General features: G+C 32.4%; 1 protein-coding gene and 1 long non-coding RNA gene across 5 annotated transcripts; both read left to right on the top strand.

Moving 5' to 3' along the window:
• The first annotated feature begins 669 nt into the window (after window positions 1-669).
• Window positions 670-3,317, top strand: LOC105777326 (transcription factor bHLH104). 2 transcript variants are annotated; one of them, XM_012600541.2, is made up of 5 exons: window positions 670-1,001; window positions 1,121-1,183; window positions 1,483-1,560; window positions 2,130-2,292; window positions 2,877-3,317. In XM_012600541.2, the coding sequence occupies exons 1-5, from the start codon at window positions 916-918 to the stop codon at window positions 3,123-3,125; spliced, it is 639 nt and encodes a 212-aa protein (XP_012455995.1). In that variant the 5' UTR covers window positions 670-915; the 3' UTR covers window positions 3,126-3,317. The 2 variants fall into 2 exon arrangements, with proteins under 2 accessions (XP_012455995.1, XP_012455994.1); XM_012600540.2 differs by having other exon boundaries at window positions 673-1,001; window positions 1,118-1,183.
• A 1,142-nt stretch (window positions 3,318-4,459) lies between these two features.
• Window positions 4,460-5,876, top strand: LOC105777327 (uncharacterized). 3 transcript variants are annotated; one of them, XR_008189802.1, is made up of 3 exons: window positions 4,507-4,824; window positions 4,943-5,169; window positions 5,322-5,876. It is a non-coding gene; the product is annotated as an uncharacterized LOC105777327 (long non-coding RNA). The 3 variants fall into 3 exon arrangements; XR_008189801.1 differs by having other exon boundaries at window positions 4,508-4,756; XR_008189800.1 differs by having other exon boundaries at window positions 4,460-5,169.
• The last annotated feature ends 15,385 nt before the right edge of the window (window positions 5,877-21,261 follow it).

Genomic DNA, 21,261 nt, shown 5'->3' with positions numbered 1-21,261 from the left:
CATTTCCAACTTTTCCAGTGTTTGATTGACGGAAAACATTTTCCATTTGGAAAATAAGCTCCAAAATAAGGGAAAATGGGTTACATTTTAGAGAAAATGTCTTACCCTTTCAATTTCCGTAAGACATTTTCCGTGCTCTCCTCTCTATCGCCTCCTTCATTCCTTCCTTCATTTCCGGTAGAAAATTGCTTCTGTTTATCGATTTTCCAGTAACTTGTTTTTTTAATTATTCAATACTTATTTTTTTAACACATTTACAAATAATTTATTTGATATTAATTTTTTTCAATTTATAACGATTAATATTGTAGCTTAATAATTGAGTATTATTATAAATAAATCATTGCAATATATGTAAAAATAATTTAAAATATAAAATTTATTAATACATATCAATATATGTAAAAATAATTTTTCAAAAATATTTCAAGAAATCACCAAAAAATAGAAAATATTTTACATGATTCAATCAAACACCGAAAAATATTTTCCAAGAAATCATTTTACAGAAAAGTAAAACATTTTCCAAATCATTTTACGGAAAATATTTTACTGGCAATCATACAGACCCTAAATAAACTTAGATTGAAAAGTTATAATATAATGTATAAAAAAACAAATATGAAATCCCAAAACTATATGAACCGCCGAAATTGAAGTGGAGGGAATAAGTCATAGCCACTTTAGAATATCAATAACGCAGCGGCGGCGCGCAGCCCGGTCATTTCACTAAATCACCCTTCTCCACGTTTTTTTATGTCATTGGATATATGTTTCCATATTCAACCAAAAAAACAAAAAGAAGATTTTCAAATCCCAAAATTTCCTACAAATATATTTTTACCTTATTATATCACGACGAATTTCCCAGAAAAAAAAAAGAATTTAAAGATTTAAGAGTCGTAGTGGTGCAAAATGGATTTAATAGAAGTTTGGGATTTTCTGGATTTTAGTTTCATCGATGAAAATACATCTCCAGATATACTTTTGCCCAATTACAGGTTTTTTTCCCTAAAGAATTTCGATTTAATCTAGGTTTTGTTTTTCTCAGTAACTTGTTATAATTCAGTATTTTTTCCCCTTGAGATTTGAATTTGGATTACAATTATTGTTCCAGTAGCGGTAGGGAAATTGTTGTTCATCAAGAAAAGGAATTCGTCGATAGAGATTGCTCGCGCAAGAGGTATTGTCGCAATCCATATTTCAATGTTTCTCTAATTTCTTTGCGGTTTATGGGTATTTAAGTGTCGAATATAATATAAATTAGGTGTTTTGATCGGACCCATGACGCTTAGTTCTTAGAACAAAAAACAAAAAACAAACTTTTTTTTTTTGCTTCATGTTTACTTGTTATTGAATTTGACATCAATTGCAATAAAAAATTCGTGTTGTTTTTTTTGAAGTTTTCATATTAGTTTTGTATGATTTATTCTTAAAATTTTAATTTGAAAGACTGATATTAGAAATTGATGGCATTTATAGGGGACGCAGTGGATCATGCAGCAGGCCAGGGACTAAAGCTTGCCGTGAGAAATTAAGACGGGAGAAATTGAATGAAAGGTATGTATTTTTTTTTGGGTAAAAGTACCATAAAGGCCCCTATACTAAAAAAATGAGCAAATTAGTCCCTGTACATTAGATCAAATAGTAAATTAGTCCTTAATATTAAAAAATCTATTTATTTGTATTGTAAAAACTATTGTCCTTAATGGAATAACCAGACAGTGACATGCCATGTTTACGTCATGCTAACATAAAGAGATCAATTTTTAACTATAGAAATGGATGAAATTTTTAATAGGACGGGTTTGCTCATTAATCTAACGTATAATGACTAATTTGCTTATTTTTTGAGTAGAGGGGGCAAAATGCAATCTGATTCCTACTACAGGGGCTTTTATGGTACTTTCACCATCTTCTTCCATTAGTTTCTTCATGAAATTGTTCCAACCTTTTATACTTTCTTTCTAATTTTTGAAGCAAAGGTATTGTTTTTGGTTAATATTGCATTTTTTTTCTGTTCTTTTCTGGTATTCATATTGGTTAACATTTTATCAAAGGTACACTTTTTACAGCACATTAATCAGGCTGTGAATGTCAAAGAATCAGATTTTGTTATTCTCTTGTAGGTTTCTGGATCTAAGCTCTACTTTGGAACCTGGGAGACCTGCCAGGACTGACAAATCCGCAATACTGGATGATGCAATCAGAGTTCTGACCCAACTAAGAACTGACGCTCAGGAGCTCAAAGAAACAAATGAAAAGCTATTGGAGGAAATAAAAAGTTTAAAGGTTAGTTTTCCTTCTCTTTAGGTAAAACTAGATATTCACATCATCTTTGTTCTATAATTTGCTCAAATCTTCAGTAAACTGCTAGTCTTTTAACTCTTTGATTTGTTAAGCAGCATTCTTTGGCCTCTGAACCATGTAAGGTGTATGTTGCTGACTTTAATTTTGGTTTATCAGTATCGTTTGAATCAGTTTACCGTGTTGAGATGCATGGACGAAAATTGATAAGTTAATTGTTGTGCTCATTTGTGATACAATTTGGCGTAGCTGACATCCTGTTCAGTGCCATGTCTTGATTAATGCAAATTTTAATCATTTGCATTTGTATGCAACTAATAAATGGAAATATCGTAGACTTGTCTAGCTTAAAACAAGTTGGTCTTTAACTGAATTAGCGACAAAAAGAAATCTTTGAAAAGTTGAGCTTGGAAAGCAGGTATACTAAAGTTCCCGACCTTTAAAATTGCCTGAGACATGTAGATACTGATTTTGTTGATGAATGGTTTCTGTTGTTTCCGATTGCATCGTATATTATACTGTCTTCAGTTTCTTTCCCATTTTCCTTTGTTAATTTCCCACTACAACAGGCTGAGAAGAATGAAATTCGTGAGGAGAAGCTTGTACTGAAGGCAAATAAAGAAAGGATAGAGCAACAGCTGAAAACATTGAACGTTTCTGCAGCTGGATATCTTCCTGCTCACCCAGCAGGGTATCATGCCGCGGCAAACAAGATGGCAGTTTTTCCTGGTTATGGTTTGGTCCCAGTGTGGCAATATTTACCTCCATCAGCACGGGATACGTCTCAAGATCATGAGCATAGGCCCCCTGCAGCGTAGTGCTTTTTTCTTCATTTTGAATTCGAGTATCCTCGCATGGTTTTGGCCTTGGCTGATCTGTAGATATGCTATTGAAAGATGGATTATCCCATTTTAAATTCAACCATTGGCTCTATTCACTGCTATTACTGCAATCTAACACTTGAAGCTTTTGCTTCAGATTGTTAATCTGAAATTTCTTATTTGGACAGAGTTTTCAGAGTTGCAGCTTCCAATGAATTCAATGTTAATCCTACTGGATATAGACTCAGTCAACTTGTGATAGTTTCTAGTCTGTGGCTTTGAATTCTTTAATGTGACTTGGTTTTGGCGTTTGATCCTGCTAGACCAACTTACAGCTTGCTCTTCTGATTGGGTTATGTTTTAGTTACTTTTCTCATCAAATCATCCAACTATCAAAAATTACATTATGATCATTTTCATTATCAGATTGTTAATTTTTGATCATTCATCTGCTGACTTCTGTTCCTATTAATGAAATAATATGGAATTATAATTAAAACATTAGTTTGGTATTTTTTTAAAAAAATTAATGGTAATTTTAAAAAATTGAAAAAAGAAAAATATCATAAAATTCTAAAGAAAACAAAATCTAAGAATTCATAATTTATTATATATAAAAATTATGAAAATATTTTTAAATTTATAATTATTTGAGACAAATTGAAAAATTCATATATATACATTTTTTATAAAATTTGATTGAATTTAAATTTATACTTTCAAATGATTCGAAAGGAAAAAATTGTTAACTCTCCTTGAGCTCACTAAACAATGTATAGACATAATATATATTTGTAACTTTTGTGTCATAATCGTGATTAAGTTATTTTGTAATTATATTTTACTTTAAAAATAATAATTTAAACGTTACCAAATTAAATCTATATTTTCAAAGTTATCCTTCAATTCTTTTTTATTTAAAATAATAATTCAAATTTTTATGAACATAATACAAACATCTTACCATGCGAATATTAATAACTTATAAAATAAAGTTAAAAATATATTAAACTAAAATAAATATTAATATAAAAAAGTACGAATTTGAAAAACTCATAATGATTTTTGTTTTATTTTTCATCATATCAATATTTTAAAATAATTATAATAAAATTTTCTACATAAAATATATAATGAAAGGAATTTACTGTAGTAAAATTTTCTTTTTTACATAAAATCGAGTTTTTTTTTTGAACTAAATTCAGATTGGGCTTTATTAATTAAAAAAGTAAAACACAAAAATTAACATAGACTAAAGAAAACCATATACAAGGGCCCTAGAAACTCTGGCCCAAAGAACAAAACAAAACCCTAAACCAACTCCCCCCTTTCTCCTTATTATATAAAACTAAAATAAACAGTGTAATAAAATCAAAAACCTCTAGAACCTATTTAAAGACACTGCAAACTTGCCCAATCAAAAAAAATCTGTTCCCGTCTTTTCAGATCATTATTCATTTCTTCAATGTGACGTTTCCAAGATTTCAATGAGGCTGTTTCATCAAACCTTTGGGTTTCCCCTTTTGTAGCCTCTTTGTTCTGTACCCTTCATTTCATCTTCTCTTTAGTTCTCCCTTCTTTTCTTCTTCTTTCAAGATCTCAGCATACTCCGGAACTCTTCCGACCAAGTAAATCTCTTCCTTCTTTTTTAATGCCTCCCTTGCTAATGTATGTGCTAGACTGTTTGTTTCTCTTGGTATGTACTCAAAATAGTATCTTTTTGATTTTACCAGTAACTGATGAATATCTCGGATATATGCTCCGATCCTTGATTTATCATGGCTTTTTTGTTTGCATTTCTTTATGATTGATAGTGCATCTCCTTCAATAATAATGTTTGGCCATTGCATGTCCATACCGATTTGAGTTGCTATCCGACAAGCTATTGTTTTGGCGGCAAAAGCTGATGTTACTTGATGATGAATCTCTGTAATTGATAAGAGAGCAGTTCCTTCACTGTCCCTGGCCACAATTCCTACTGCCGATTATCGTACATTCTCATCATAGGCTGCGTCAAAGTTAACCTTCACAAACTGGCCAGGTGGGTGTTTCCACTTTCTATCTCCTGTTATAAATTTTGGAACTTTTTCTTCAATCCCACTTAGCTCGGAGATATATCTCTTGATAAAAAATGCAATCTCTTTCCCAGATCTACTTGTCTTCTCATGCACTCTCTTGTTCCTTTCTCCCCAGATTGCCCAAAGAGCACAACAAAAGGCCCTACGACGAGTGGGAGTATTCTGTTCAAAACCCAGGTGAACCACTGTATAAATTCCATATGGGGTACTTGTAGTAACCCCGAGAATGATAACTCTTCCCATACTGTCGTTGCCACAGGACACTCGCGGAATATGTGATTTGTGGTTTCTGCCGCTCTGTCGCACCCAAAACATGTTGTATGACTTAAAAGCCTTCTGTAATGCAAATTAACCCACGTTGGTAAATAATTCCATGATATTCGCCAGACTGTAATTTTTAGCTTAGAAGGTAGATTTAGGAGCTAGAGATTTTTGTAAAACTTCCTAGTTTCATTTTGTAACGCATAAGCTCTAAGGTCAATTTCAATATCCTGTAATAGTTTATAGACACTTCTCACCGTAAACTCTCCCGAGGACTCTCCCCTCTAGGCCAGAAAATCATCATGAGGCTCTTTAGCTAGCGGGATTTTCTCAGATATCTCCATTGGAAAGGTAGATTCGATCAAGTCTTTTTTCCATTTTCTATTGCTATCGTCAATTAACTCTACAACTTTATAATCTCACAAATTAGTAAAATGAGACGATAAACTGGCATAATTTAAATCTGGTATCCAACTGTCATTCTTAATCGAGATTTCAGTACCCTTCCCCACTTTCCGGCATAATCCTTCTGATAGAATACCTTTAGTTGCCCATATACTCTTCCACGTGTAAGAACAATTATTCCCAATGCGCGAGTTTAAGAAATTCGTTTATGGAAAATATTTAGCTTTAAAAACTTGTGAAACTAGCGAGTTTGGATTGTTTAGTATTCTCCAGCCTTGTTTAGCTAATAAGGAGACATTAAATTTAACCATGTTCCTAAAGCCTATTCCTCCTTCTTCTTTGGCTCCACACATATGCTACCATTTACACCAGTGGATTCTTTTTTCCCTGCTTCTTTTGCCACCAGAAATTGGCAAAGATCTTTTCCAGTTCATCACATAGGGAACTAGTAAGAAGAAAACATGACATAGCATAGGTCGGAATAGCCTGAAGTATTGATTTAATGAATACTTCTTTACCTCATTGTGAAAGCAATCTGGTACTCCAATCTTTAATTCTGGAATTGACCTTATCTTTTAGATATTGAAATGACTCATTTTTACGTCTACCAATCACATTAGGGAGACCTAAATACTTCTCCATATCTGTTGACCCTCTTATCTCTAAACTTTCTAATACCTTACCCCTTTTTTCTTCTGATGTATTCGAGCTGAAAAACCGTAGATTTATCAAAATTAACGCACTGATCAAAATAGTCTTCATATTCCTTTAGAATCTCTTTTAGCAATCTCACTCCCTCATCAGTGGCTTCACCGAACAATATACAGTCATCTGCAAAGAGAAGATGTGAGATCCCTGGTCCTTTCCTACTTGCCTTTGCTCTTTTTATCTTACCCTCTTTCAGTGCCAATCTCATTAATGCCGAAAGCCCCTCGCTACATAGTAGAAATAGGAAGGGACTAAGGGGATCACCCTAGCGCAACCCTCTAGAAGATTGAAAAATTCACCCCCTTTTTCCATTGATATTGACTGCATAAGTTGCTGTAGAAATGAATTTCATAATTAAATCAACCCATTCTTTTGCAAAGCCCATTCACAACATAACTTCCTTAAGAAACCTCCACTAGACCCTATCATAGGCTTTGCTCATATCAAGTTTTACTGCCATTGAACCTTTCTTTCCTGTGCGTTTTCGCCTGAAAGTATGTAGGATCTCGTAAGCTAGCAAAATGTTATCAGAAATTAGCCTTCCTGGGGCAAAAGCACTCTGCGCCACATCAATACATTGCCCAATAACCCTCTGAAGTCTATTGGCAATTGTCTTAGCTACGAGTTTGTAGATAACGGTACATAAACTAATAGGTCTGAATTTTGCTAAATTCTTGGGATTCTGAGTTTTTGGAATCAGTATAATATCAGTTGAATTGAAAGGGCTAAGATTTGTACCGCTATTTAAAATTCCCAGACAAAAAGTGATAACTTCTTTACCTACTATATGCCAGTATTGCTGAAAGAAAAGTGCTGAAAATCCATCAGGTCCTGGTGCTTTCGTTGGTCCCATTCCTTTCAAGGTTGAATACACTTCTTCTTCCGTAAAATTTACCATTAAATCTGCATTCATATCTTGCGCAATTTTTCCTTCAATGCATGTTAAGAGATGAGATAACTCTCCTACTCCTTTTGATGTAAATAGCTCTTGAAAGAATGACGTAGCAACTTCACTAATCTTGCCTTCTTCAGACGCCTCTCCTCCTCCATCTAACTCCAGCCTCGAAATAGTTTTTTTCCGACGAGACGAGGCGTACTTATGAAAAAAAGCTGTGTTCTTGTCCCCTACTTTAAGTCAATTCGCTCTTGCCCTCTGTTCCCAATACATCTCATCTTTATCGATTTCTATATTTAAGTGCACCTTTGTATCAATAATCTTTGCCATTATATCATCGTTGCTTTCTTCCTCCAACAACATCTCAAGGTTCTTAGTAAGCTTTTTCTTTAACCCTTCTCGGCCTTTTTTAATTAATTCTGCCCATTCCTTTAAATTTGATTGTAGTTTTTCCAGTTTATCCAGTAAAGTACCAGTGGATAATTCCCAAGATGTTTTAATTTTCCCCTCTAAAGATTCTTTCATGGTCCACCATACCTCAAATTTAAACCTTGGACTTCCCACATAAGTATTTTCAATTTTTGTGTTGAGAAAAATTGGACAATGATCGGACATCGAATGAGTTAAATGATGAATATTGCCGGTCGGGAAGAGATTCCTCCATTTTTCATTAGCAACTCCCCTATCCAATCTTTCTCTGATATTTGTTTCAGGCAAATTTCCCCTTTCCCATGTGAACCAAACCCCTGTATATCCTAAGTCTTCTAATTGACATTCCTCAAGGGTCTCTCTAAAAGCCTCCATCCGTCTTTCTTCTCTTGGAAGCCCTCCTTTCTTCTCAAAATAATATATAATTTCGTTGAAATTCCCACTTACAAGCCATGGGTGTCCCTGATCTTGTCCTAATTTCCGTAGCAAATCTCAAGACTCATTCTTATCTTTGACATAAGGGGAGCCATAGAATCTTGTGAATCTCCACTCTTCGTTACCATTCTCTTCCATAACTATAACATCAATATGATACTTAGAGAAACTTCTTAAAGTGACTGAAATCTCTCCTTTCTATGCTAAGCATAAACCACCTCGGGAGCTTTCTGCATCAACGTCAATTCCATTCAGAAAACCACAGCTTCTTCTGACTTTTTCCATACATTGCTTGTTTATTTTTGTCTCCATTAAGAAGACCATCTGGGGATTATGCTACTTTAAAAAGTATCGCAGCCTTCTAACTGTTCGTGGGCTCCCCAATCCACGAACATTCCAATTAATGCTTTTCATTGCGTTTGGTCGGCTTGCCTCTTGGCAGCCACCGATCCCATAATTAGTTGAACATCGTTCTGGTCCATAGTATTACTCATCACTTCTGATAATGATACAACCTGATCCTTTTCTTTTTCTTTTTTCAGCCTTTTGGTTCCATCTCCATATACAGCTTCTATATTATATATCTCCAATCTTTCTTCAGTAGCTTTCCTCTTCTTATTTCAGCTTTCATCCGTTCGCTGAGTCACCATTTGACCTGGAGCAATTCTTTTCCAACTTGCCTTCTTTGCTAAATTTAAGTTAATAACTAGAGTACTTCTATTATCAGTCATATGTTCATCAATCATGACTGTAGCTACGTCCACCTAATTCTTCAGCATCTTCTCTGCATCGCTCACTTGTGGTCTCCCGTGCATCACCCCCATCAAATTATTCGCTTCTCTAATTATTTTATCTTCGATCATCCCATTCTCAGAATCACCTGTGTAGGAGCACTGAGCCCTAACCTTCTTTGAAAGATCATTAAATTTAATACTTTCCTTTCCAACAAGTTTTGATTATGCTTTTAGTGCCAACGTGTATGGAGGATCCTTTCCGATTTTACTTTTTTCTGTAGAATTCAGCGAACTACAATCTGAAATTCCACTAATTTCAGATTTGATTACCCCTCCAAAAGTGACACCTATGGCGTGTAATGAATCTTTTTTATCAAATTCCGGTAAACATGGACCTACCTTTAACCAAACTGGTGAGGAATTAAGACATATTTGAGATCTTTCCACTGATTGAGTTATCTTGTCAAATAAGATTAGACTCTTCCGAAACAACCATGGTCTTCATTCCATGATCAACTCCAAATCTTCTTCCAACTCAAACACGATCAAATATAGATTCTGCCCTGCTGTTTGAATCTCAAACTTCTTCTTTGTTTTCCACAAACTCTTCATCTGTGCCCTAAAACTTTCAGGGTTATAAAGTTTCTCTGTCCAAATTGTACAGATTAGGGTTGGTTTTTCGTTCGGAACCACCCTCGATCCTTTGACAGATAATTGAATAAGTTCTTCAGTTAGGAGGGAGATCTCATCCCTCTACTCTCTATCGTCGCCACCGCTTTCCCCCATCCCAAGCCGCAGAAGCAACTGCCTACACTAGGACTCTCAGCAAAGCACTCTTGGAGAAGAAGAGAGATCGTATAAAAATTTGCTAATCTTACATAAAATAGAGTTATATCATGTAAAGAAGTCGAAACTTAATTTTTCTTGATGGTTAAAAATGATGATAATATTATTTTTTAACATAAAATAGATAAGGAGAAGTCTAAGTAGTGAAAATATTTTTGTTAGTAAAAACTTTTTATTGATTTTATTACTTTTAAAAATTTTCTGGTAAATTTTAGTATTTTATGATGAAACTTCAAATAAAAATCGAATGTTGAGTTAATGTGATCTAATATTATTTAATTAATTCATACAATAATAAAACTTTTAAACCGATGATAATGTCTTTGATTTTTTTATCATATAACATTTTAAAATAATTATAATACAATTTTACATAAAATATATAATGAAAAGAAGTTACCAAAGTAATAATTTCTTTTACATAAAATATTATTTTCTTGATAACTAGAAAATGATTATAATATTTTTACATAAAATATGTAACGAGAAGTCTCGGTAGTGATAATATTTTTCTTTCTTTTATTACTTTTAAAATTTTACTCGTAAATTTTTATTATTTTGTGATGAAACTTCAAATAAAAATCTAATGTTCAGTTAATGTCATCTAATATTGTTCAATTAATTCATATAATAATAAAACTTTTGATTTTCATGATATTACTCATTCAACATTTTAAAAAAATTATAATACAATTTTTTACATAAAACATATAATGAAAAGAAGTTACTATAGTAAAAGTTTCTTTTACATAAAATAAAATTATATCATGTAAAGAAGTCTAAATATACTTTTCAACATTTACTCAACATTTACTTACCCAGATTTATTCACATTTCAGACTGAACTCATACTTTTTGTTTATCAAACTTTACCTGTATTCTTACCCTCAAAATTCTTTTTGAACAGAATTTTATATATATCATCATAACCTTTATTTCCTCTTTACTATACTCATACGCTTACTTATTTTCATAGATACCATCATCCTTTATATATTTTATATACTTCTTTTTGAATACATAAGAGAGTCAGGATAAAGACTCACCTGATACTCACCTACTACATTTCTAAGCTCCAAACTTAGATATCCTTCTCGAACCAGCAGCAACAACCGAAGATAGAATAACCACTCATTAGCTAAGAACCATAGCTTCCAACTTAATGAGGAAGAGATACAATTAGACTTAAGAAAAATAATCAGAAAGTAGCATTGAAGGAAGAAGAAGAGCCCTCTTCAGAACCCTTATCATACATATATATGACCCATCCTACTTAGTGGAACTTAACAAGTGTTACAACTTTAGAATTTTGACCTTCTTAATAGCCTATAGTTTTCCAGAGAAATATAAATGAGGATCATGTATTATAGATATCAGACTAGTCTATCTAGTTGGTTCCTAACCAGATTACTTTACTACCTAACTAGCACAGTACTTTAGACAAACAAAGTGTACTATATCTTTGGTGTTAACCCATACCATAATTAACTTTTCACTAAACCAAATATTTCTCTTTAAATAGTAGAATAATCTAAAATAAATATTCATTTACTGACACGGCAGTTACTATATGCCCACACCTATGTGCCAAAAGAAATATATGGGTAGATTACACTTTGCAAAACAGATTATTTTGCCACTATACGCCAAAATCTTAGATCCGTCAGACTTAGGATGTGACAATGGCTGTCCAGCACTAAGGACTCAATGTTTGATTAGTCACCTGATCAGCCAAGACATGACTAGTCAAGACATTGGGACAACCTGGGTATTTTATTAGCTTATTTGATTTGGAATTTTTTCTTGTGATGTTTCCATAACCAAATAGACTTCTAGGATGTGATTTAAGGATGAGATTTATAGTGCATCACAGTTATGCTCGAATTTGGCGTTTTAAAGATGTTGAGATCGACTTAGCTTTGTGGATAAGGCTTGTGCTTACCTTTTATCCTTATTTTAGTAAATTTATGGGTTGATTTTAAGGAGATTAATCTTACTTTATCTTGGGATAAGATTGAAGCCTATTTATCCTAATTATTATATTGAATAAGAAGAGTTTATCTTGGGCTATGTTGATCAAATATGCTGCCATATTAATCCTATAAATAGGCATCTAATAATGCAAGGAAGATGCATATTTTAAAGGGAGTGTTTTGTTGATTTGATTAAGTTATCTTCGTTATTTTCCCTTGTATTTTTGCAGTCTATTGGTGGGCATTCTTTGTGAGAGATTGAACCTTTGTATGTAATATTTTGGGTGAGTGGTTGTAATAAATTGAGACTAGCTATTATGGCTATAATTATTTCTTTGTGTAATGGTAGAGTGAGCTTTAGTTAATAGGTGGTTGGATCCATTGTGGAATGAAACCATTTACTGAGCGAGGCTTTGCAGACAGTGGCGGAGCCAAGGGGGTTGGCAGGGGCCTGAGCCCCCATAAAATAGAAAAGTTTCCATTTAGGCACTTTATTATTTATAAAATATTAAATTAGTAATAGTAAATTTTGCATTTTGGCCCCAGAAAATAATAAAAAAATTAATCTAATTCTTTAAAAATTATAAAGATATAGACTATTAAAATGGTGAAATTGTATTTTTACTATCATAAAAATATATAATTTAATTCCAACACCCCAACAAAATTTTCTAACTCCGCAGAGTAAGATTATTTTTGAATTACGTTAAAAACTAATTGTGTGCAAAATCTCTCTTTACTTTCTCGCTTTTTCGTTTATATTTCAGTGTCCGTTCAATATCGTGACTGAATATCAAATTAAATTTATATCAAACTTACTAGTTTTTTTTCAAAAATCGATCAGCATTATGAACTAACCTCTGAGTTATTGGAAGGCAGCAAATAGAGGGACGATTGCCACTACTTGATTGAAGATGAAGCAATTAATGGAAAGACAAAAAGAAATAATAACAATTAAAGATAAAAAAAAAAAAAAAGAAATATTGCAAGCAGTAGCAAACAGTGGTAACGAAGGAATGGCAACAATTAAATGGAATTTAAAAGCTGGTGGTAAGGTTTTGAAATAATTAAAAAGCAAAAAACAAAAGAAGCTAAATTTTTTAAAGGGAATTCTACAACTCAACATGAATTTATTCTAAAAAAAAGTTCAGAGTAATCGGCTTTTGGGCCTTTGGGCAAATAACAGCATAAAACCTCTCTATTCTTTTCTTGTTCAAATTAATCCCTAAACTATTAAAACTTCTAATTATCCTATTCTTTTGAATTAATCCTTAGCTCAAATTAATACCCAACAATATCTAAAAATCCAATAAAAATTATTTCTATCTCCACACTCTAATTATTCCAAAAATACTTCTAACTAAAATCCTAACCTAATAATAATAATTATAATAATAAACCAAACAAGCCACATTTTCTTTTAAATAAAAAATGATTAGTTACAAGATTAGTCCCTCATTAGTAGATGAAAATTCAATTTAATCCTTAAAACAAAATCGAACTTCAATTTGATCTTGAAATTTAAACTAAAAATTCAAATAAGCCCATGACTCAAAAATATTAAAATCTAAATTTTATTCTTTCATCAAAATTTTCTAAAATAGTTTATTATAAAAAATTTACCCAACTTATCTCGAATAGAAATGAAATTCGAAACAGAAATTTTTAAAGGGTTGCAGGTTAACTCAATAGAATTTCTTTGTCAATATTCTAATTGGTATTTATAATTGATAGAAACTCCAATTCTAGTTGGGATCCAACACGTAAAATAAAAGATTAGTGTTTGTGGGTTAATTGTTACGCAAAAGAATTTTTTGAATATTTTAGAATCAGATCAAATTGAGATTATTTATAAAGTTTGAGGCGGATCTTCAACCATGTTCCCTTTGAATTGCAGTGTATTTTAGATCATCTGGATGGTGGTTGTCTTTATCTCAAGATTATTTGCGTTGTTTGTCGATTGTTCTATACTTCCTCGCATCGCGTCTAGTGTAGGTAAGGCGTATTCGCGCAACGTTCTCTGAGTTGTTGAGACTTCTTCTTGATTTTGTCCTTGTTGTTCTCCTGGATCTTCGAATAACGAATTGTATCAGGGTAAGTTTATAACCATGGTTGGATCGTTGTTTGTTACTTAACGATTGTGCCTGAGTAGTTACTCCGGATATGGGTAAGGTTCAATTAGAGTGTTGGAGCTTCGGATCATAAACAACCTGAAAAGAAATTAAAAATACAAATAAAAATAAATAAACAAGAATTAAAATTGTATCTATGGGTCCTAACGTTCCTACTTATCTTATTAATTGTAAAATTTTTTATCAAAATTTATTGTTGAAACCTCCCCAGCAACGACGCCAACAACTTGACTGCCTATAAACGCACTATCGTTTGTAGAATAAATATAACACCAAAAATATAATAATTGATAACAGCAGTGTCTGCAAGTACACGGATCAAATTGTAATATAGATGTACAAAAAATACCAGAAGTATTATGATGATTGTATCCAAGGGAGGATGGAATAAACAATGAAAATGCTTTTTATAATAATAAGTCTAAATAGTACTAATTAATTTCTATATTATGATAAATCATAAAATAGGTTGATAGATAAAAATAAACAAACAATGAAAAGAAATAAATAAAGAACAATAAACAAACAAATAGATTGATAAACTAATCAGGAAGATCAACTCGCTTCAGGGTTTGTAACTAACTTTGAATTAGAGGTCTAGAATGGATTAGTCATCGATTAGGTATTCGAATGCAAAGGAAAATATGGAATGGGAAATGGGTAGCAAATCTCTCGATTAGAATAAAGAAATAAAACGAATACAAAGGAAAATATAAACTAAATACTTTAATTAAATAAATAAGTTCTTGAATCAAAACTGATTTAAGAGGAAAACAAGAAAGTATTTAAAAAGCCGAAAAGAAAATAAACTAAAACTAATTCTAAACTATAAGGGGTTTTTAAGGCATCTAGGACGACTTGATTAAATTCAACCCCTAGTGTCTTATTTATAGAGGTGTTGGCAACCCAAATTAGGTCTTCGACATGTCCTAGGTCTTCGTATAAGTTTGATTGCACAAACGAAAATAACCCTGAAATAATTCGGCAACACGTCGGCCTTGTGTTGCACCACACCCATTGCGTGGTGCAAAGCAAGACCCATTTACTGCCTTGTCTCGTACATTCTGTGCTTTCATGTCCTGGGAAGCTTGTATATCACTCGACCTTTGCTTCCACTTAATTGGTCCTTTATATCTCCATCATACACACTCAATTGAACCAATTAGCACAACCTAAGGCCCGTGTCGGCCTATTGGGTCACAAAACCTACAAAATGTGTTAAAACCACTTATTTTTACTAAATTTTAATCCTAAAAACTAATTATAGAAAACGTAAATTAAAATCCTAAATCGCTTACAAAACAAACTCCTTAAATACGGAATTGACCTGAATTGACTACTACATTTGGCGGCAAGTCAATCCTCCCTTTGCGACCATCTCCGAAAGTAACTTTCCAGACATCACATTCATGTAGATACTTCATAAAATCTTTGTTTTCGGTCATGTGCTTTGAACACTCGCGACCCAAATACCAGACTTCTTCTATGGCTATCTTCAAAGACATACGAATAACCAGTAGACTCTTTTCACCGTTTTTAACCCATATCCACATTGAATGTTGTTTTCTTGTCCCAAACTTTGTTCGAACAACACTAACACCAAGATTAAACTTCTTGAAACCTTCTAGTAGCTTGTAATAGTATTTTCTTATGTGACCCTCTTTTCTGAAACAATGGCATAAAATATTTTTGTCTTCCTATAACATGTATTTATCATAGTAGAAGCACCCGTGTTAGCCTTAAAGGAAGTAAAGGAAAAATCAATGATCATACCATCTTTTGGATACTGAGACCACGTCAACTAAGTTCAAGTCTCTGTGTTGACAGAATCTCGTCTTCTTTAGCACTTTGCCCTTCAGATTTTTTAAGAGTCAACTTTTCTTTATCAAGTTCTTTGTTGAATTTGTCAATAATTTGATTCTTGTTGAGGATTTCCATTTTAAAGGCTTCCTTCTTGCTTTTACATACATCTTCACAAGTTCGTTGATTTCACACATCAATTCTATCTTTGTTAGTAAGTGAAAATATGTATGGTCAATATTGTCTTCACCACTATCACTTTCTTCATCATATTCAATTTTGACAATTCTTCATCATATTCAAACACATCGTGGTGTCACTCCATAGAGCCTGCTGACTATCGTCGCGGTGTTACTCTATGGAACCTAACAACTGTTAATATTGTCTTAACTTATATCCACCTTGATGCTCAAACACCAAAGTGTCCCCCCCGTACACAAGGCTCGGAGCTTCGCACATCACGGTTTGCTCCAGCAATCCCGGATGGTAAAATCTTAACAGAATTCCAATTTCCCTATTCCTTCACCCATTCCTCCATTTCTCCATTCTTATACCTTGATGCCCGAACACCGTAGTGTTCCCTTCACAAGACCCAGAGCTTCGTACATCACGAGTGCACCTAGCAACACCATATAACTATATCTAACAGAAATTCTCATTCCCGTGTCCTAACTTCATCTAACCCATTTAAAATTACCTTCCATGTTCTATTATTACAAGCATGAATTACATGCATTTCTGTAATCTTCCAAACACAGCCTAAATATTATAGTTGAATCGGGAAGGCCACATTCGACACCTTAGTGTCAAACATACCCTAACGATAGTTAAAAACCTTCAAGTACTCCATTTTATAAAAGCGTGGTTTCTATTGTTAGTTTTGGAAAACATCCATTTACATAGTCCAACCCTGCTTAAGTCAAATTAGCAAATTAGGTGAGTTTTTGTAAAACCTTACTAACGGCGTTGCCTTTGAAAAATCATTTTGTTATCTTCTTAGTAGCAGAAATTTACCATTACTAGTCAAATTATGAATTTAGCCATACATCATGCATAGTCCATTTCAACATATCTATACCAAATATGTCTGTCATGCATGCATAGAAAACCCCAAAACCTCTAACAGTCCCAAACCACAGTTTAAAGAAACTTTACAATCCAAAACCGAATAATAATAAAATAACCTAAAAATATAATCAAATTAAAATAATATGACGAAGTAAAGTCCGAAGTTTTCCGTACGTCCGCATGCCAATTTCGATCCTAAGTTCGATCATTACCTGAGAAGTTGAGGTAATGGGGTGAGCTTAACAAGTTCAGTGTGAGACTAAACAAGTATTAAACATTCATACAGGCAATTTCATAGAGGTACCAATAGCACAAACAAACATTATCAATAATAATTTCAAATGCACATGATTGTGAAAAATGCACATGTGAGATCCTACCCATACCATCCGCTACACACCACGAGTTCCCCAGAACCTATCTACCAAACTCCAACGTATGTGAGTAAAGCTCAATGTGGTAAAACTACCAATAATCAATAATGCAGTGGAACTATCAAGTAAATATTGTGATATAATCGCCAATCCCTCGGTACTCCAAATGTAGTGCACTGACTAAAAATATATGCAAATTTAATATGCTGCTGATACTCTACGGAACTCCTTCGTCAACCATAAAATCTCATCCCAATGCACATGCAGTATGTCATACAAATTCATACATAATCATATTTCAAAACTTTTCACATTTATTAGACATGTTCAACATGTCCTCAATAATCACATACTTTCAGAAAAAGGAAGCAGTGTTTCAATTTCTAAATTACCATTAAGATGGTATCTATCAATATCATACAATTTATATACTTTACGAATCTCATTGTGCACTTATAGAAACCTCACGTATATATATCATAGTAAATATTTCATGCATTTAAATCATGAATAAATATAATATCTCAACATTTCATACCATTCAATCAAACATCTCCATATCACATGATATAATTATGCATAACAATCTCAATTACACATTCATACAGTCAAACTAGCAATTTTGCCAACACATCAATCTTTTAAGGCTCGAAACGTACCTGGTTCGGCCACTTGCAAAACTAATATTTTGGCTACTATGCCAAACCAATAAACAAGCTAATTTATCAAATATAACATGACATTTATCATTATTAAACAAATTTTAAAAGTTTAGGACCCCGACCTTATTTTTCGCTTTCTTGCGGCACCCTAGTGAATCTTCCAATTTTCCTTAATAAACCTTTATACAATCTTAAATAAAAATTCAGTATAAATCCAATCAATTTTCCACTTAACAAACTCTCAAATATTCACTTATGGTTCAAACCAATTTTCGAATTAATAACTATTTTACAAATTCAACTAGTTCGATTCCTTACCTTGTATCGATGCGAACCGTATATACCATCGTTCTTTGACTTTATGGTTGATTCGGGGAGTTTGGGTCAGCACCTAATTCCATAATATACTAGAAAATCAGTAGCTAATAATTATTAAATTTCTTCATTTCATCAATGCATAACATTTACCCTACAACTATGTCGAAACAACAATTAATTTTACGCTTAACTGCACTTATGCTTCCCGATTTGTGAGTTCCGAATGCCCAAACGATCAAGAACGTTTTCCCCTAATTGACATGGGTTTAATAGCTGATTAGGAGGGTTCAAAAACTCAAATTAAGGCTAGAATTAATTGGGATATTCTACACATGTGCGCACGCACCACCACCCATAGTGGCCGAAATTAGGGCTGAATTTTAAAATGATTTGAGACCTCATTAAAATCTGGAAAAATACCCTTAAAAGCATTTAAAATCCCCTAAATTCTAGATCTAGAAATTTAGGTTTTTAATGGACAATAATAATTAAGAAATTGAAGAGAAAAGAGACTTTACACAAGCTAGTCGAAAGAAACAACAATGGCACTTCCTAGGTGACGTTTGGGATCGATCTTGGAGTTCAAAATTTCATATTTGAGGCTGATTTAATTGAGGAAAAATTGCAGCAATATAGTAAAGGAGATGGTGTACAATCTTGATGCAAAAAGAAGAAGAAGAAGAAGAAGATGGTAAAATGGGAGGTGTAAGCAACGACAATAATGGAGGAAAAAGGGAAAAGAAAAAAAATAAAGATGAAGAGAGGGAGAGGGGGTTAGGAATGGTTAAGGTAGAAGAAAAAGGGATTAAAAGGCTGATTATTTTGATAAAAAAGTTTTACTTATACCTAGGTTTACTAGGCTTGGATGGAAACACATAAAAAAAAACAAGGGAATTTGCAAAAATCAATTTATATTGTAAGAGTTGAGACTTGAACTTGGGACCTCTAACTAACTTTCATGCTTTCACATTAAATAACTATCGGGAGATAAGTTTGTTGAGTAAATCGTAGTTTATCCTAGTTTAGAAAGAGAGGTCGGGAGATAAGTGACTATCAATCAATTAATTAATCAGTTAGAGGCCGGGAGGTAATAATTGGTTAGTTAATAGCTAATTCACCCTAAAACTCGAATTCGAAGTTAGTTACAACCCCTGAAACGAGTTAATCTTCTTGATTGTTTTAACTGGTTTAGTTGTTTGTTTATTTTATTGTTTATTTATTTCAGTTATTTAGTTTCTGATACTTATCTCTTTTATGATTTATAGTAATATAGAATTTAATTATTACTATTTAGACTTATTATTGTAAAGAAGTTTTCAATAGATTTAATTCATCCTCCCTTGGGTACGATCCTTGCAATACTTCCTTGTGTTCCATTTCAACACAATATCTTATTACAATTTGACCTGTATACTTGCGGACACCGCTTGTAACAACTCATTTTTCAATGGTGTCAGAAATTGTGGTTTTGGGACCATAAATACGACGAGTAAATTCGTAAAATTAGTATTTAAATTATACGAGTCAATAATAATTTTTATATTGAATTTTAATTTAATGAATTTTAATTAATTAAATTAATGGTTAGTATAAGTGGTTCAGTCCAAATGTCAAGTGGTTTTTGAAAATGAGGTATTGAGACTTGTTTCCATAATTTAAGGCCGTCAATATTTTTATTAAATGTTTATAGAGTCGTATTATAGGTAAATTGAGGTTTGGTCCTGTAACTTTGATAATTGGTTGCTTAATTAAGGTAAAAGGATTAAATTTTAAAAGAGGTAAAAGTTAATTGCTATAGATTTAAATTAGTAAAGGGACCAAAATTGTGATTAAACCATGTTCAAAAAGTCCAAGCAATGGTGGATATGATTAACCCACTAGCTTTTGGGCTATTTGCTCATTTAATCCTAATTAGTTTAGGGTTAAATTGAAATTAAGTTTGTTTAGTTAAAATTTTAAAATAACTGAAGGACTAATTGTGCAATTAAACCCCCTTTAGATGGTAATTATACCATATTCTCATTTGATGGAAAAATATGGACATGTTTTATTTATTTTTATAAGTCATAATGTAAAGGTCAAAATTGTAAAATAAGTAAATAAAAGGTAAATTAAAAGAATGCTAAATTAAGTCATCATCTTCCTTTCTTTTCTTTTGGAAACCGAATGACCATTGTTATGGGAGAAGAAAGCTTCGGTCAAGCTAGGGTTGGGATATGTAAGTGATCCTTGATATCGTTTTTAGTAATTTTTATGTTTTTGAGCTTGTATTAGCTTGATCTAGCTAACCCAGGGACTAATTTGTAAAATTGTTAAACATTATAGATCATTTTATTGATGAGTTTGAGTTGTTCTTGAAGTTTTATGGTAAATTATTAAGATTGGTTGTTAAATAAGATTATTTTGTAAAGTAGTTTTTAGTAATTTTAATGTTTAAGGACTAAAATGTTAAAGTGATAAAATTACAAAGACTTGATGTAAAATAACAGAAAATATGGGTTGTAGTGGAGTGCTATACAATTTGGCTGAACTTATTTTTAGTTAAAATTGGTTAAATTGCAAGTTTTGAGCTTAAAGACTAAATTACATAAAAGTAAACTGTTGGGGGTAATTTTGTAAAAATGTCTAGAATGACTTAATTTCATAAAATGAGTTAATTTTACTATTGAAATTAGTTAGTTGGATAAAATTATTATTCTAGATCAAGAATGGGTTGAAAATCAAGTCATAGAAAAGTTGCTGAATAGTCCTTTTCTTTGTCATCGTTGCAATTTAGACTGGTAAATTTGTTCAGTTCGATTTTAATACATCTTAAATGTATATTATATGAACTTAATTGTAGAAAAATGGATAATACTGATGCATGTATTTGGGAATGGAAATAATTAATTGATATGGTATCGATCACTGATTGGAATATTCTGGGCCGATGAATGTAGGATAAAGTACGAATGGCATGCCAATAGGTTGTTTTACGTGAGGTAGGAGATTGGTATGAGATTTGATGATGATTTT

This window comes from Gossypium raimondii, chromosome 10, assembly GCF_025698545.1.
Source record: "Gossypium raimondii isolate GPD5lz chromosome 10, ASM2569854v1, whole genome shotgun sequence".
NCBI classification, from domain to species: domain Eukaryota; kingdom Viridiplantae; phylum Streptophyta; class Magnoliopsida; order Malvales; family Malvaceae; genus Gossypium; species Gossypium raimondii.
The sequence above is the reverse complement of the archived record's forward strand: the minus strand, read 5'-3'. Positions and strand labels throughout refer to the sequence as shown.